General features: G+C 51.1%; 1 protein-coding gene across 2 annotated transcripts; it reads left to right on the forward strand.

Moving 5' to 3' along the window:
* Positions 1-926: 926 nt before the first annotated feature.
* LOC142043776 (Krueppel-like factor 15) lies at positions 927-8,567 on the forward strand. Of its 2 annotated transcripts, XM_075055340.1 has the most exons (4): positions 1,585-1,606; positions 2,345-2,426; positions 4,383-5,421; positions 8,175-8,567. In XM_075055340.1, exons 3-4 carry the CDS (start codon positions 4,490-4,492, stop codon positions 8,350-8,352), a joined length of 1,110 nt encoding a protein of 369 aa, XP_074911441.1. In that variant the 5' UTR covers positions 1,585-1,606; positions 2,345-2,426; positions 4,383-4,489; the 3' UTR covers positions 8,353-8,567. The 2 variants fall into 2 exon arrangements, with proteins under 2 accessions (XP_074911440.1, XP_074911441.1); XM_075055339.1 differs by lacking the exon at positions 2,345-2,426 and having other exon boundaries at positions 927-1,606; positions 8,175-8,566.
* The last annotated feature ends 9,542 nt before the right edge of the window (positions 8,568-18,109 follow it).

Below are 18,109 nucleotides of genomic sequence, written 5' to 3' on the forward strand. Positions count from 1 at the left end.
GGTCGCCCGGGGAAGGGGCTGGCTCTGTGTCCGACCCTCGTCTGCAGGGAGGAGGCGGAGAGCGAGGTGCAGAGCCGCCTGCTGTTACCTGCGGCTCGCTTTTAACGTTGTTCCTTGTGGATCCCTGGCGTGAACATCCCGCTTACCCCGCTAGGTGCTGTACGAACCTCGAGGAAGAACTGCTCCCTCTTGTTATCCCCGGTGATTTTGCGACGTGGTGTAAATCGAAGCCATTCGTGTTCGAACCCCGCAGTATCACAGTAGGTAGTACCCGAGGATTTTGAAGAGCTAAGACTCTCCCTGTCCGTGCAAGGAATTTTAAGTATTGTCAGCACTTAGGTTAAACACTGTGAAGCTGAGACACAGGGTAAGTGACACCCAGGGGCACAGCAGCGAGTCGGGGGAATAGCTATGGGTTGCCCTTTCCAAATGATGAAGCCTCTTCACTGTTGGGTTTTGGGTTTTTTTTTTTGTTTGGTTTTTCAAATGTGAGGCCTTACTCTGGTCTGGGACTTTTTGTTCAGGCTCAGAATCTCATGCTGCTTACAAAGCAGGGAAACTCTGCACTCACTTGAGCTGAAAATCTCATGCTGCTTACAAAGCAGGGAAATTCTGCACTCACCTCCTTGGGTTGATGGGGCTAGCTGTGGTAGCTAAGAGAAACTCTCTTTTCCTATAGGGGCACTGCCTGCCTCAAAATTGTCCTTCTGCTTGGAAGTATTTAACCCCAAACCACTGTCACCATCAAACCCTATAGGTGGTTCGAGAGAGCAGAGGCAAACAGGACTCCTCTCTCCGATCAGCATGTTTGCGCTGTGCACGGGGCAGCACACTGTCATTTTTGTTACTCTCATGCTTTTTTCCGTCACAGGGTGCGTGTGATGCTGTAAGGAACACCAGGCATTTTAGAGTGACCACCATGAGCCTGGAAATCCACTGTTGCTGGCAGAGGATCGCTCCCGGGCGGCCTGCGAGTCCGCTCCTCTGCGGGGTTCGGTGGGGCGCAGCCTCTGCTGTCAAAGGCAGCCCCAAGGCCACCCTCAAGCTCATCCTTGCCAGGACTCTCTCTGGAAGCCACAAGCTGCCTGCAAAGCCACCGTGAGGGCAGAAGACCTCATGCACCTCCTTACCGCAGCAGCAGCATCTGAACGCTATGGCCCTGCCAAAACTATTCCTCCTGAAACGAGAACCTGTATCCGAACGGGTGCCAGCTGCTGCTACCTGCTAGGACTCGACTTTTTTTTTTTTTCCCCGAAATGTTGGAGAAATCCGGACCGTTCCCAGCGTAAATTATCAGGGGAGAGGAAACAACGGCGAACTGCAGCGGGGTCCGAGGCATCTCCTCAAGGACCGGCCCCAGCAGTCGGGACGAGGCAGCAGACCCGGGACAACCCGAATCCGGGCGGCCCGTCTTGTCCTCCCCCCCCCGGTCCGGGGGTTGATCGGGGCCGCCCCACCACCGGGGCAACCGGCTCAGCCCGGTGCGGGGCCGGGCACCGGCCGCCAATGGGACCGGCTACCGGAGCCGAGCCCTCGGCGGGGCGGGGCGGGCCGGGAGCCGCCCCCGCGCTGCGGGAGCCGCCGTGCCGGTATGGACCGGAGCCGGGTAAGGGGGAGCGGGGGGCTCGGCGGCGGGGGGGGGGGGGGGCAGCTCTCCCCGGGAGGCTGCCCGCAGCGGCGGAGGGGCGGCTCGGCGGGGGCAAGGTCGGCCTGGGGCGGGTTTTCTTTTTTTTAATTTTTAAAATTTTTTTTTTCTCCCCCTCCCCTGCTCCTCACCCCGACCCGAGGGGGGATGAAGGGAACCACCGGGCCAGACTCGGTCTCCTCGGCCCCGGGGGTTTCCAGCCTGTTCCTGGCTCCGCTCCCCGCGGTGGGGTTTGGGGAGAACCAGGCTGGCTTGTCCTTGGCCGGGTCGAAGCGTGGGGCACCCCCCTTTATCGCTGAGGGATCTGTTACACGTGGCGCTGGCTGTGTCTGGCTTATTTAGCATGTTGGAGTTGTCCTGAAAGGCTTCGCGCGTCCAGGTTTTTTGCACGGGCGCCGTGAATGTAATTCACGGCTCTGAAGAGGTTACAGGTGTTTGTTCGTGTTGTTCAGTCACAAGAGGAGAGTCATAACCCTCGGCTGAGTTCCCAGCTCCTGCTTGTTGGCTGACCTTGGGCAAATTACTTTCTCTCTATGTGCTCAAACTGCACATCTGCTGATTTCATGCAGTAATCGAGTGCTCTTAGGGAATTGAAAAACTATAGGAATAGAAATGCAAAGTGAAGCTTGAAAACGACATTGACCTTGTCTTTCAGCATGCTTCACTGAAGGCCAAAGGCAGGTCTCCATTTTCTTGCAGTAGCTTATCTGGGATGACAGGACTGTTGACGTGCATTTTGCAACAATGCCTTGGATTGACGAGGCACTGACATCTGTGACAGGTATCTACAAAGTCTGTTAGTAATGGAGCATGCCACCAGGTTACACATTTCCCCTTAGCACCGCTCTGCAAGGTAGAACGTTACTATTGCCCCCACTTAGATGGGAAACTGAGGACCAGAGCACTCCAGCAACTACCCCAAGGTTGCATGAGAAATCTGCAGCAGAGCAGGAGACCTGCTCGGATCTCCTTAGTCCCAAGCCAGCAGCTTAACCACCAGACCTTCCTGCCCTCTGGTTGTGCTTTTCTTCGTGTTGTTAGTTCAACAGAACTGTTCACTCTGAATTTGCAAGATATGTACTAAATGAGGCTCCTGAGCTAAAGAGTTTATAGTTTAATTCAGTTGTCCTGGGGGCACACTGAAGGGATGGAGACTTCCTGAGCTGCTCTGCAAGGAGACCTTGTTGGAAAATCAGGTTTTAAGACTTTCTGGAAGAGGTAAACAGGAGTGTTTTGTAGCCAGAGGGGGAAGGCTTTTCTAGCCTCTGAAGCTTGTAGAAAGAGGAGACAAGAGTCAGAGAAGCGGAGATCAGAAAGAGATCATAAAATTGCTGTGGAGGAAGGAGTGGAACTGGGTGCTGCCTTGAAGGTGATGGTTCAGAGCATGAATTTGTGTTGTGATGAAAACTTGAAGCCTGAAGGTTGAGATTGGCCCAAACACCTTTCTTACCTCATGTGTGAGCAGTGATGGTCTCTGCTCATCATGACTTGTTGATGCGGAGTTGTGCTGGAGACAGACTGTGGGCAGCACTGCAAATGGCCCTGAGCAATGTGGCATCTTGCTCTTCGCAGGTTTTGAACAATGTGGGGATTATTTCTTCTCAAGGGGAAGAGCCTTGATATCACATCCAGACTGCTTCTCAAAAATTCCCTTTCCAAGCTCTCAGGAAGCAATGATAACAAGGACTGGATTGACTGGTTTGCAGCTCTGCAGAAATCTCATGGACTTACTCACTTATTCTGGAAAAGGTTCATAGGGGACTTTGGCATAGGTTTTCTTTATCTTGGAAACTCACTTGCTGCATTAAATGTAAACAGTAAAAAGATCCTGCCTTCTTGGGTGGTTTAGGTGTTGCAGGAGGACGATGCAGCCTTGAGGCTGCCCTTTCGCAGGGGCAGGGACAGTGTGTGGCTGCTCAGGCACTGTGCTCACAACCCCACGAGCCACACAGCAGGGCCTGTGGGGTTTGATGTATTGAGTCGTGGGAGAGCAGTCACCTTCTGGACACCACACAGGTCTAACCTGGAGATATTGTGATCTTCCTCACCTGTTTTGAAACATGGTGTTGGTGTCCTCAAGGGCCCTGTGGGCTGACCCCAGACTGTCTGCGATGCTTTCTGGAGGTGTGACTGAGCTGGGGCAGACCTGCCTGAACTGGTTTTAAACTCACTTGTTCAGGCACCGATAGCCAGTGTAACCACAGCAGCGTGGTTGCTGGTGAATGCTCACCAGAGCCCCAAGCAGTCTGGCAGCAGGCGCTCTCATAGCTGTCTTGTTATCTGTTGCCAAACTAGTTAGCTTTACTCCAGCCGTGATAGGTCTGCGTCAGGTTGTGGTTGTACCAACATCTGCAGTGTGGAGAAACCAGCACCCTCTCTTGGATCTCAATTAACTCCTAGTTGTAAGCCACAAGTCATCCTCTCTGCCATCTAGCAGCCCATACCTGCCCTCTGGCGTAGTGGGAAGAGGGATGAAGTGTTTCATTGTGTATTTTTACCTTAATAAACTCCCCAGAGAAGTTTGCTTCTGGGGGGAATCTAGCTCTTTGCAGCCTATTGGCATCCTGCATAGGAAAATGGTTAGCACGTGGTTTTTGAGCAACAGACTCTGTAAAAACAAAGGCCACTGACTAGTTTTGATGTTTTCTTTCTAATGCACAGTCCATTTTATTCAAAGGTTGAGGTTTTCTTGTGTGTTTTTTAATTTGGAAATAACCTTGGTGGTGTTCCCTTGCAGATGAACCAAGACTTCCCCAGCCTCCAGAGCCCCAGCTGAGCTCTTACAGAGGCTTGTGATCCAGCCGAGCCAAGAGCTTTGTGTGGGTAGAGGACGTGAGTCAACAAATGGTCTCTGTGAGTTGCCAGGAGCTGCTACCTTCCTTGACCAGCTCTTCCCTCCTCGAAAGCTTTGCGAGCGCTCTGCAACGCAGCATGCCACCATCCCTTCTGCCGGGACACGGCAGCGGGAGGACGTCCGGCCACCCAGAAGACTCTGGCCATCTCCTTGCAGGCAGCACAAGCCACGCTGAAGGCACCCTCCTCCCCGTGGCCGGTGCAAAGGGGGAAGACACGAAACCCCAAATTTGCGAGGCTTACCTCAGGCTGCCTGACTTCTGCAGCAGCCTCTCCCAGGACTTCACTCCAACCCTGGAGGAGATTGAGGAGTTCCTAAGGGAGAAGGCCGAGTTCCTCAAAGACGAAGAAAGTGAGCTTCACCCGGTTGGAGGGAAAGTCGAGTTCAAATCTGAGATCAGCTTAGGTAGCTCTGGGGGACAGCCTGTCTCCAGTGTGGTTCAAGAAGATGATGTCTCAAATGCTGCTCAGCCTGGAGGGACAGCTGATGGTAGTGACCAGGCAGTAGCCGCTGGGAGCATTCCTGTTGTCCTCCAAATCCAGCCTCTCCAGATGGACAGCGGCAGCCCGCTAGCACAGAGTGCTACCGGTGGTGTCAGGGTGGCCCAGCTGGTTATCAACTTGCAGGGCCAAAACTTGTCCCTCCTCCCTCAGGTCCAGCCCCCTGTGACCACCATGGACCAAAAGTACGTCAAAATTGCCCCCCTGCCAGTCACCATGAGGCCGGGGGTGCCGGGGGATGTGCAAGAGGTGGAGGCAAACCCCAAGTATCAGAAAGCCCCCCCTTCTCTCGTCCGCATCCATAAGTGCTCGCACCCGGGCTGCGGCAAGATGTACACCAAGAGTTCCCACCTGAAGGCTCACTTTCGTCGGCACACCGGCGAGAAACCCTACACTTGTGCTTGGCCCAACTGTGGCTGGCGGTAAGTGGGAGCCGCGGGACTCTGTGCAAACGGGTGTCTGCACCAAAGGCCTGCCGTTGCTTGCCAAGATGCGGGAGAGCTCTTGGCTGGTGAAAATCCGGGATAAAATCACAAGTTTTCTTTCCTGAGTGAATTATAGGTGAGAGCTGGAAGGAGGCCTGGAGGAATAAAGTTTGTTGAGCGCTTTGGGTAGTTTTCACTCAGTCCAAAAGTGCTGAAACCTCCAGCTGGGGAAGCATAGCTGACACTCTCCCAAACACCCCAAATCCCCCTTGAACTGGATGCCTAAACACCCTCTGGCAATACAGCTTTTCCAAGTGATGTTGTAATTTTACAAGCTTTCTCTGTCTAGTTCAGGATCATTTCTGCAGTTGGGCTACAAAAATGGCTTTTCCCATTAATACTTGTCCCAGGAAATAGGAGTCCCACTGCTTCCTCAGGAGCCAGTGCATAGTTCTGTGTTTAACGTTTAGCAACCCTTTGCTTTCTCTTGCTGTCTGCCTGCCCTGGCTGCTTGTATCCTTCAGACACCTGTGGGCCTGTAGCGTATCTCCGTGTTGCATTTACTTTTGTTTGCTCTGCGCATGATGATGGTTGTCATTTTCTTTCATCTGTGTTCCCTAAATTAACCCTGCTTTTTAATCTTGCTGCACTTCTCTGATTATTTTTCTGCTGTGGTGTTCTCTTCCTGGTACCGTGTACCTGTCCTGGGGGGCAGGATGCTCAGTACAGCCTTTGGCAAGGAGGGCTGATAGTCCTCAGGTCTTGCATAGCGCTTTTCATCAGCAGATCTCAAAGCGTATCACAAAGAAAACTGGTGCTGGCAGCACTGAGCTTTCCTCGTTTCTTATGCAATGCTTTGGCATACATTCGCTGCCTTGTTTCCCCGGATGGTGTGTTATGGCTTCTGTCTCAGAGTGGTGAAACTCGGGAAGGTATGAGAATAGATCTGAATTTCGGGACTCCCTCTTGCCGAGCTGCTGTCCCTTTGCCATCAGCAGTTGTCTGTGTCCCTCCACTTCACCTAGAACCGCAGTACAGGTCTATAGGCATTGGCTCCTTTTGTAGTACCAACCGGTACTGCTAAACCCTCCTGCACCTGATGCTCAGACCATGAGGACTGAGGAACAGGACAATGGCAACCACACAAGCATCACTTTTCCCTCTGGGAAGGAGGAAGGGGATGGTGCTAGCCTGTACGATAGCATCCTGCAGGCTGTCCACCGAACTGCTGTGTTCTGCTTCACTTGCTTCCCTGCCCTCCCCCTCCATGGGAGCAGTTATACTATCGAGTGATGTACTCGGCTGGGGTTCTCTGGGCCATGCTCTCTTTTCTAGATGTGGCCCTAACTGCAAATATATATGTCTTTTCTCCTGGCCCTGCTTTCTATGAGGAGCTGAGACCTTGGAACTCGCTTCTTGCAATAAAGCTGGAAAAGAAGTCAGTGGTTTGCACAGAAGACCTGAGGATGGCCTTGGGACACATTTTGTTTTTGCAGAGCCTTTTGTGAGCAGCCACAGTATTTACTGTACCAGGTGCGAGCTTGAAATCCTGTCGCTGGGAGTCTGGGGTTACATCTGAAGCTCCCTGCTTTGTGCTTCTTTGCGTGGGCATGTTTCAGCCAGATGGAAAAACCCTTCCGTCCTAATACTCCTGCCATCTGTGTTGGCTCCTTGGAGGCAGAACAGGAGTAAATCCTGTCCAGTCCTCTTCTCCAGCACTCCCCTGACACTCGGACATGCAAAGCATACTGAAGTCACACCAGCTCCCAGGCCTTGTTGAGATCTTTGAGGTGGCACTCGTAAAACACCTGCGGACCAACTTGCTGCAGGTGCCCCCAGGTCTGGATCTGTGTGTGCCAGGTGGAAGAAAGGGTGCAGGAGAATTAAGTGGGACATGCACGTGGTTAAAGGGACTTTCCAGGCTGTTCAGCTGATCTGCTCCAGATGTGCAAATTGCACAGACAAGCAGTCAGAACACTGGGTATTCCTGTGGTCCTTGTTACTGCATCCTCAGAACAGCAGCCAACTTGCTTCGGCATGGAAACCTCTGCTGCTGTGCTCCAGGCCGGGTGCATTTCTTTTCCTCCCTTGTGCTTGGTATTTAAATCAGCTCACAGGCAGCTTCTCTCTCCCCAGCTCGCAGTCCAGCCCAGGCTGACAGTGAAAATTCGCTGCCATTCTGAGAAACAAGGGGATGCTCAGAGTTTGCAGGGAGAACCCATGCTCTCTCGGGAAAAACAAACCTCCTCTCAACAGTGATGCTCTTCTTGGCTAGATGTGGGAGTTATTGTAAAGCCTTTCCACCCTGGCTCCTGAACTGTGTCCTTCAGTCACTGCCAGCTCAGGCTGATGCCCCGAAAAGCAATTTCTCTCACCATCTGGCCTAGGGGCTGTCAGCCCCAAAAAGGTTTCAGCAAGTGGAAAACAAATGAAGGAAGTAGGTGGACAGTGTTCTTTAAGAGCAGTGGAAAGAAATTAAGATCTCAGTGGGTGGGTGAATTCTTTTTCTCTTTCCTATCTCTAAATCACCCCTTGGAGGGGTTTATTCCTTTCCATTCCTCCAGCAGGAGCCTGGGGTACCTGTGCCTCACTGGGAGATTGGACGGAGCAGAGCAGAAGCGACCTGCCTAGGGTCACCCCAAGAGGCTGGGGCAGAGACAGACCTCAGCCTCCCACGTGCTGGGGTCCTCATGTTCCCTGTCCTGTCTAGCAGCGAAGGCTGGATCCACCATGCTTCCCTTCTCCTGCAGGTTTTCCCGGTCGGATGAGCTCTCCCGTCACAAGCGCTCCCACTCTGGTGTCAAGCCGTACCAGTGTGCCGCCTGCGAGAAGAAGTTTGCCCGCAGTGACCATTTAGCCAAACACGTGAAGATCCACCGGGGCCAGCCTTACAGCCAGCGGACACTTCAGGGCAGCAGCAGAAATTAAGTCTCGCTGCTCATCCTTGCGAGGCTGAGTCCAGGAGGCCCTGAAGCCAGGCAAACAATGCAAAAAACACTACACTAATGAAAAGGGGGAAATGACTCTAAGGAATTATAGGAGATCCAGCATTATACCTCTATTCAGGGATGACCTGGATTCATTCACAGCCTGTTTCTGGTAGTACTGTCCCTCTCTCAAATATAGGTGATGGAAACCTAAGTTAATTCCGGGTGAGCGTCTGTATGTAAGGGAGTGGGGGCTGGGGTAGGGGACAGCTTTACAAAAGATCCCTTTGCACAGCTTGTAGGTGTCACCTGCCTGCTGCAGCGTGACAGGCAAGAACTGGCTTACAGCTCTCCATCCCCACCGTGGGGCATCCCCTGGGCTGCTGCAGCTGCGAGTCACACCGGCATCACAAGGCTCTGGGTCAGCAGCATTTCGGAGACAGCCAGAGAAGATTTGTTCTGGCTGGACTTGCTCAGAAACCCACGTGCATGAGCCCATCTGGCCCGATGGCAGCCAGGCAGAGCCGTGGATGGACGGGGCAGGTGTTTGTGTGTTGTGCGGCAGCTGCGGAGGCTGAAGGCAGACGTTGGGGACAGCTTTTCCGATGTGGTTGAGATGGTGGTTGTGTTGTCCCTAACTCTGCTTTTCTGTGCTGGTGGTTTTTCAGCTGACTGGTATCGGGCACGCTGATGTCCTTGGGGAGCATGACGTTGCGGCTACAGTTTGAGGGGGGTGGGAAATGCATCTGTTCAGCTCGCTCAATGGTGCGTGTTGAAATGGGATCAGGAGAAACGTACGCAGCACCAGCAAAGTCCTTTTTTGCAGACTGGCATGAAAGAACAGTGGTATGGAGAGACACCAATGTGTATGGACCCCAGAAGAGCTGTGTGCTCTGGTCAAGGGGAGCAGTGCAGCTCACAGGTTGCTGACGTCCTTTTTGTATTTGACTTCTGGTTAATTAAAGGCCAACTCCTTGCCCCTGTGCCAACTTCCCGAGCTTTTGCAAACATCTGGGAGGGAATTAGGTGCTTGTACAAACAAAGAATAAGCGTCAGGAGTTTGAGCTAGGCAGCGTGCCCTTTCAACGTGGCTTTGCCAGCATGTCTCAAGCTGATATTTAGCACCTGCAGGCTCTTTTCAGCTCAGGTGTGCTCGTGCCATTCTGCTGCTACCCCAACACTCCTCCAGAGTAGGACTTCATGCGCTTGTCTCAAGCTGCCCTTGAGCTGGCTTTAGTGTGGAGTGTTGGGTCATACCCAAAATAAGGGCAAGGAAATAAGCTAAACTCTTTTCCCTGCCCTGTGGAGGGCATATTTGTACAGCAAAGAGGTTGTTCTCTGGTCCCTGCAGCCCTTTTCTACTGATGACTCCAGGGAAGGAAAAAGCCAGACTGGTCAGGATGGATATGGTGTCCTGCTCTAAGGGTTGGTACAAGCATCTCTGGAGGAGATTACCAAACTTCTGTGCAAGAAACACAAGCTTGTAAAGCAATCTGTCCTAGTGAAACTGTTGTGTGGCTTGTTGGTGGCTGCTCCTTCCCCAGTGCAGTGACTGGAGCTCTTCCAGCTTTGTTGAGAAGCTACCGCAGTGTGGCTTCAGTAAAAGAAAGAGCAAGGGAGCTGAAAATACTTAATTTATTCTTAGTCTAGAATATTTAGGGATGCTTATGCTGCCCCTGAAGGAGATGCTGCTGCTGTGGAGATTGGAGACGGTTGGAGTAGGGCACTTTCTACCATGGAGGTTCTCTGGTACACTGAGGGTCCCTATGATGAACTTCTTTCTCCTGCTGTTTGTTGTTCCGATGCTGCAGGGCCACGGTCCAGCCCAGGACCGGGTGCTGCAGGTCGCTATACGAGCACCAATGAGAAGGGTCCACTTCCCCCATGCCTTTGGCCCCTATAAATGGCAAAAGTGTCTCTAAAGTGGAAACTTCAGCGTGCAGAAATGATGCGTCCGCAGAGGAGAAACGTTACTAAAGCTGGCTTGGTGTTTGGATTCTTCATTGTAAAAACAAGCAGGCCAGCAGCCGAAGGAAGGCTCGCTGGCCAGCTTCCAGCCGCAGCGTAGCAAGGAACTGACTTGTGGCTCACCCAGCTGCAAGGCTGCAGAATGAGCCGCAGCTAATGAATCTGCTGTTAGGTTTCCAAAGAGCTGGCGTGCCTGGGTTGCGTGTTTCTCGGAGAACACCTGCATTGCTTACTTTCCTAATCCCCAGGCGGGAGAGCAGGGTTTACGACAGAAATAGCTGGAGCCACGCTGCTCGACTTCAGATCCAAGCTTTCCCCAAAGGTCTGGGAGGTCTGGTTTCTGGATCCCAGCTGAAAGTCCTTCATCCTTAGCTCATAAGTGGGTAGGTGTGGATAGGCTGAACAGAAAGTAGCTGCTTGCAGCATGGTTTCTTTCCTGTGTGTGCAAGTGGAAGTGTGTAAGACCTGCAGCCCTATTGTTGGCTCTTTGGAGAGAGCTCTCCCCTCTGGGGAAGGAAGGCAGCTTTTGCAACGATTAGCTGGAAATCCGGGCCGGCCTCGGGGAGCGAGTGCTTTCCCAACACACTGTGAGTGCTCCCACCTCTGCCCTGGCCTGGCCAAGCATGACCAGATGCCAGCAAGAAACACAGCCTGAGTTCGTGTGATGCTGAACCTTTAACGATGAGCCAGAGGAGACAGGTATGCAAGAGCCTATTTTGGGTTGCCTTTTGTTTTAGTGGATTTTTGCCTGACTAGGAGTTTACTTCATACCCTCTTTGCTTGAGGGCTCTCTTTGGAGGCCATAAGCCAACATGACTCATGCCCGTCTCGTGCTTTTATCTGTCCCCCTTTGCTCTTCTCCCTCGCCCCAGACTCTTTCACAGCACTCCCTGTTCTTTTTGGACCTGCCCCATCCTGCCTCCCTCGGCTCTCAGCCGAAGGCGACTGGGGAGATTGCACGTTTCCAAACTGTGGAGCAAGAAGAGCTGTGCCTCATCGTTAGTCCGAGGCCCTTCTCTGTTCTCCAGAAGCTTATCTGCTGAGCAGCTCCCGCAGAGTCCACGCCGGTCCCGGGGTGGATCTACCATGGAAGACAGGGCTGGGAGCGTTGGCAGCAGTGACTTGCAGCTTACCTGGTTTGTTTTGCCATTCCTTTTAAACAAACCGCAAAGGGAGGGGAGATATTTTTATAAAATAAAATACCCTAGATACGTATCTCTTGTGCAATGCGTATTATAGTCTCACCTGCTTCCCTCTGGGGACTTTGGATGAATGGCTTAAAAGGTTTACTGAAGGCTCTGTAATTACCTATCCTTTGCTTCAGTGTGGATATTTCTCCACAGCAGAAACATTCGTTGTGGAAGTACAGGTGAGATCCGTGGCATCAGGAGGGATGAGGGCCCTTCTGTCTTCCCATGGATGAAAATACACGGGAGTTGTCAAGAGGTGACACAAACTGCCCTTGTGTCACTGGGGCTGCTGGGTTGTTATAACCCTGGCTCCATCTCAGATGGTGCCGTTAAGTGAACGGGGCCGCGTGCCTGCCATGGTTTCCCTGTTGGAAGAGTGGGAATTGGAGGAACTGGTTGCCTTGTGCTCAAAGTGAAAAGGCTGTCAGGTTGCTAAGCAGTGCTTTTTAAGAAATGAAATGCAAGCAGACAGGAGTTGTAGCAGGGCAGGACGTGGGAGAGCACAAAGAGAAATTCAGGCAATGTTTCTAAATTTGCAGCTGTGGCTCTGGATATAGCAGTACGCAGTGCAGAGCCCTCCATCTTCAGCAGCGTAAGTGACAGCACTGACATCCCCAAGCTGCAGCCCACGTGGAGCTCGTGCTGCCTGCTTGTCCTTTGAGATGAGATAAGGGCCAGCGCAAATACACAGTTTGGTTTAAGGCCTCTTTGGAAATATATCTCTTAAGATGGATCGTAGCGTTAGGTTTTTCTTTTTTTTTCCCCCAGTAAAATCAGAACTGGATTTTTATTAATGATTCTCCCTTCCAGAGTCCAGTTTTATTTGGGGTAAATGCAATTCTTGGCGTAGTTTCTGTTTCTCCTGGTGGTTAAGCAGCAGAAGCTGGCTTGGGGCAGGGAGCAAACTGGAGCCTTGATTTTCCTTGAAAGGACAGGAAAGGGCCTTTGTGGGCATGGGACCGCACAGGCTGGAAAATGGGCAAACATTTGCAGGAGCAAAGAGGGTCAGTTGAGTTTTCCTCCGGTGCCTGGCCAGCTAGCCACCAGCTGGGCCAGATCCTGGTAGTGAGTAACAAAAGGTTGGAGCTGGTAATGGGAAACAGGTGGAGAAGTTTTGCAGCCCTATCAGCAAGGCGTTAACCCTCGGGTGGCTCAGCAGCACTTCTTGGGCTTGAAGCTGGAAGCAAAAGGGCCGGGAGCCCCTTGTTGATTTGCATGTGTCATGGGAGGTGGTTCAAGCTCTTCTGGAGCCATGGCTAGGCACAAAATGCGACATTTCCTTGCAAAGGAGTTGGGTATATCATGACCTTGTGCTGCAGCTGATGGAATAGCTTACACCTGATGCCCTGCTCACCTCTTCTTGCTGTCAGCTGGTGAGCAGGCTCCGGGGGAGCTCCCCTGAGCTACTGCCCTGGGAACAGAGGGGTTAAGGGCACAGCGAAGCTTAATGAACAAAAGAGCTAAATTAAAACAGCTGGCTGGCTTGACTTGGCCTGGCCATGCTGGATGACTTAGTGCTTCATAATCAGCTTTCCAAGTAGGCACAAGTCCACTCGCAGGGTGGCTGGAGCAGGGAAGAACATCTTTGTGTAGGAATAAGGCTAATAAATTTTGGCTTTTGTTCATCGCTTGCCCCGCAGGGCTCAGTGATCCTAACCCCTGGCTGGATGCTTGTGTTTAGCATGGACTTCGGACAGGTTGTTTGCAGGGATGTACCTTTCCTAGGAGCTGCTCTCCACTGCCTGTGCAGGTAAAACAATTTGCTTTCTGATGTTTTGTCTGAACTGCCTTGCTGGGGGAAGGTTCCCAGCTGATGTGATAAATTCCTTGGCTGGAGCCCTGTGGGAGAGGATGGAGGTGATGGTATCTGGTCAGCTGTGCCATTTCTTGTTGTTTGATCCAGAAAGGGCTTATCCTCCTTCCCTGAAAAATCCACCCAGATAAAGCCTTTTTTGGCTTAGAAAGTATGCGGTGGGAGCGGGGGAAATCAGATATGCGATTCGACATCCACGGATCTGTGTTCGCTTTTGGAAACGTTGGTTTTTCTCTGTGAATTACACCAATTTCTCCCCAACTGCAGTTTCACAGCTCCTTGCTAAGTGCTGAGCACGCTGCAGTCTGCTTCTCACCTCTTCTTTTCAGACCTTGGCTTGTTTGCACAAACAACAGGCTCTGAAATGAAATTCTAGATGTCATTGAAATGGTCATGTCGGGTCCTGACTTTGCCCTGTTGTTACCAGCTGTGACAGTGTTGTTGGGTTGAGCCAGAAGGAGAACCAGTGAGGTTTTTAAGAGTTGTATTTGGGAATTTTATTCAGGATGTGGGAACTTCACAAGGGGAACTGTGCTTTTAGTAGGAGAAGGGCTGTGTAGGTAACACGGTGGAAACTAGTTTGGCAATGTTGTGTAATAACCAGAGATCCTCTGGTGCACAGCTTTAGGGCTTAACTTTCATAAGCACCTGAAACCTCCTCCAAGCCCATCTGAGTCAGTGGAGACATAGTCCTTCTGGAAAAAAACCCCAGCCTTTCTCCTGCTGTATCTAGTTCCTCACTTTGTAGTCAAGTTCTCATGTAACTAGGTAATTCTGCTTTTTCCTGAAACGAAATTTTGAGTGTATCTTTGAATATTAACAGCTGTTGTATGATCTGGGCATTGCATGTCCTATTCAGCAAAGTATTTAACTCTGGAGCATTTACTGCAGCAGTGAACTCCCCTGCATGGCTGTCTGCTGACAAGCCTCAGGCTTGCCCCAGTCAAATATCTCCTGGGGGAGTGGAGTTGGAGACTCGTGGACTGGATTAGCCACCCTGTGCCTGCTGTAGGATGCTGAACTTCCTCTCTCCCTCTTATCCGCCCTGAGCATGCAGATTGCCCGGTCCTCACGGCAGGGTCTCTTGCATTTGTAGACTCAGAAATAACAAAGATTTGAAACCAGCACAGATCTGTGGCTTTTTGAGAACATCAGCAAACACCAAAGCAGAGGCAGAGCTGCTCTCTGCGAAGGAAACCCAGAGAACTGAAAAGCCGGAGTGCAAAAAGGCTTTATCAGGTCTGAGAAATACGACATCACTGGCAGCTTGGGTGTGAAAGGGATCACGAGGATGGGAACCGAGTTACTTCTCCATCTTCTTCAAGGTGCTCCTTTCAGCTTCAGCAAAGGCAGCTGGTATTTGGGGGCCCCTCTGTGCCTTGTAATACTCTGTGGGCATCCTGCGGCGCCTTTGGGACCTCTGTGAAGCGATGCCTTCCCGCATGAGCAAGTGCCACCGCATCCTGGGATGTTGGGGGTGGCATCTCTATGAGGAGCGTTGCCTTCATCTGGGTCGCAAAGCCGGGGGCTTTATGGTGGGTTGCGAGCCGGGTGGGAAGCTGCTCTGAACCAAGTGACAGCAGATTTCCTGCTGTAAACTTGTCAGGTTGATGACTAGCACCATCTAGGCCTCGTAGGCAAACTAGCACTCGTGCCCGCTTTTGGGTAGAGCTTCTGTAGGGTAAGAGGGCGGTTGGCAGCCCCAGAGCTGGATGGTGCCCCTGCGTGTCCGTGCTGCTGCGTGACCGGTGCTGCTCCTGTCTCTTGTGTCTGGCAACCCGGCTTTTGCACGGGGTACGTCTGAAAGCGAGCGGAGGTCTTGCCTTTCCCCCCTGCTTTCACCTCCAAGGATGTCTTAGGAGCTGGGGTATAAGGCGCTAATATTGGTAACTGAAGCCTTAGTGATCCAAGAAGGCGTTGAGCTTCCCGAGAGCATCTCTTCTGAGAGAGCAGTGAGTGGATTTTTGTTGTGAAACTTTAAAAATGAACAAACAACCCTTCCTTGATCTAAAGGCTTTTCCCCTGTGAGTGTATCCTCTCCCTAACGAGGCATGAAACCTCTCGTAGCTGTTCTGCTTATTTCACGACTTTTAGATTCCCAGTACTCTTGCAAAGCTTGGTCTCAGAGTTGGGAGCTGTATTAAAATAGCACCTCCATATTCTGGAGCAAGGCCTCATTAGGGTCTGCTTAGCTGTTGCATAATTTTCTGGCTTTCCTGGTGCCTGTGCTTCCCCGCTCCCTCCCGTCGCTCTTGCAAGCCAACAACCATGTGATGGCAAAGTCAGAACCTTGCAGTAAGATTTCTCTTTTTCAGTAAGTCAGTGATTTTAGAAATCTCTGCGCTTTTCTGACTGGGTTGTCCTCTGTTTTCCTAGAACTGGCAGTTACGTATCACTTCATGACTTTGTCCTTGCCTCAGAACTTGCAAAATCTATTTCTAGGTGCTGCCGTCTGATTAACCTTCACCAGAAATCCTAACCGAAATGTATTCATTTGACTTCCTTTTTCTGCTGCCTCTTTCTCTTTAAAGTGCCTTTGCATGTGAGCTGCTTTTTAAAAGGTCTTTGCGTATGAGCTTTTTCCAAACCCTGCCTTGTTGCCTGCTTGGTTTTATTCCCTCCCTTTGTCTGTCCTATATTTTTTCCCTTGTGATGTTGTCTAAGATAGGAACAAGCCCACGTTGGATTGCAAACCCACGGCAGGGGAAGCAGAACAAAGTGAGAGTTGCACAAAGTAGGAAATTTATTCTCTCTCTAAAAAAAGATGCTTTGATTGTTTGTCAGTGGAGTTACCCCAGCTGATACAGCTGTAGCTGAAGCCCTTTAGGCCCTTTGGATGCTAGGGTGGAGGGGAGTTGATTTTTGTGTGCTGTCCCTCTTCCACAACAGCCTGCACTGTCTTTCTGGGTTCAGCTCATGCATCATTTCCTAACTGAATGGTAGGGAAATATGAAATTTTTGGGTGTGCTGGTAGATCTTGCTGATGGCAAGTGGAGTCAAAGCCAGGGAAGAACCTGGAGTCGTGGTGATGTGCTCAGAGATGGAGCTCTGCTGTTTGCCCTGCAAAACACGTTTGGACCCCACTTGAGTCTGGCACGCGTGCTGAAACGCCGGGTTTGTGTGATCGCATATCTTGTGAAATGTTCCTTTTCGGAGCGGTATCATTCTCCCGCTTTGCAAGTGAGTTATCCTCGGTGCCAAATGAGGAAAAGATATTCAAAGAAACGGCATGGCGTGCGCCAGTCCCGTAGGTTGTTCATCACTGCAAAGGCTACAGGAGCTCCCGGAGAAACCAGCTGGTTTCAGGAGCGCTCCCTGAGCGAGTTGTGCAAACTCAGGTGCCGGTCCTTTCCCAGACAAATGGGTTTAGCTCTGTTTGAGGTGCACACATGCAGATGTTGGCAAACCTCCCATGTGTGACTCTACAGGAAGAGCCTGAGCGAGCACAGGGCTTTTCTTTATTTTCCTCTTTGTTTTTTGATTCGGTGTGGGAGAAGGGAGTCCAAGCTCTAAACAGAGCAAGAGGTTAGGGTAGAGCACAGCAGAAGAAGGTGAGAAGGATGGGCACAGGGAGACACTTGACCAAAGGCTTGTGGTGTTTGTTAGCAAGTCTGGCTCGCCCATGGAGTGTCTGTTGTATTTGAGTCATCTGCAGTGCAGAAGATCAGGTAGAGGTGAGGAGGCGATGGCTCAGTGCCATGGGAAAAGGGCCTCCTGAGCTCCAGACCTTTGTTCCTGGGTCAGTGCTTTCCTGGCTTGGGCATTCCCAAGGGAAAAGCAGTACTGATAACGTGAAGTGCTCTGTGGAAATAAAGATCGATGCTTTCCACAGGAAAAAAAGAGAAGAAAACAGCACATGCTTTCATTTCAAAGGGACTTTAATTATTCTGAAAGCTAAAGAAACCGACTCTGGAGTTTTGTGGGGGATTCTCTTGTCCCTTTTCCTTACCTTTTTCTCCTTTTCCCCTCCCTGCCCAGTCTCTTTCACACTTCTTTTTTTTTTCTTTTTGATAGTGGAGGTGGGAAAACCAAACCATTCTCTTAACTACCACATTTTAAAATAAAATTAACTTCTGTAAATAAATAAATAGTGGTCAGTGTGGTTGAAAACTTCCTCTCTCCCCATGACAGAAAGCATGCTTTGGGGAAAAAACCTGTACTTCTTCCCTGTAGTCAAGACATCTCGATTCCCTAAACTTCCTTACTTTCTCTGCTTTCATCTCCCTTCTGATCCTCTGTGACTGTGTGGTAAGTGCTGATAAAGGGTTATTTAAAGTTATTGTGAAATGCAACACTGTGTTCCCTATCTTGCTCCCAAGTTTACAAACCTCCTTTCACTTTGTTTGGTCGTCCTTTGGCTCTGTGAAATGGGACCGGCTGAAGGAGATGACCTGGTAATGATACAGCATTTGCCTTCATAGAAACAGCATTAATTGCAGCTGGAGCTGCTCAGGCTTAACCAGGCTCTGAGCTAGGACTTGTGTGTTTGGGGATGATGGTACATCCCAGACAAAAATGTACGTAGCTGTGCGGTGCTGTGGCTTCTACCCACGTATCGAGCAGGACTCAAGTTTGTGAGAAGGCAACTGGGTGAAACGTGCAGAGAAGACTTTGTACTAACGCAGCTAACCTTTTACCGGCATGTGTCTAGGAAACTGAAAGCTGCGTGTTTTGGCATGTGCAGTGTTTGACAGTGAAGTGCTGCTTAAATGTTTTTCTTCTCTGCCAATGGGTGGGAATCTGATGGCGAGGCAGCGAGGGCTGTTTGCTCATCGGAGGCAAGTGGG

Source organism: Buteo buteo, chromosome 23, assembly GCF_964188355.1.
Source record: "Buteo buteo chromosome 23, bButBut1.hap1.1, whole genome shotgun sequence".
NCBI classification, from domain to species: Eukaryota; Metazoa; Chordata; class Aves; order Accipitriformes; family Accipitridae; genus Buteo; species Buteo buteo.

What these genes read in the sequence shown, in the direction of transcription:
- LOC142043776 (XM_075055339.1), top strand. Translation starts at nt 4,490, where the DNA reads ATGGTCTCTGTGAGTTGCCAGGAGCTGCTACCTTCCTTGACCAGCTCT. An exon ending in TGGCCCAACTGTGGCTGGCG is followed by an intron (nt 5,422 to 8,174) that starts GTAAGTGGGAGC and finishes CTTCTCCTGCAG; the next exon opens with GTTTTCCCGGTCGGATGAGC.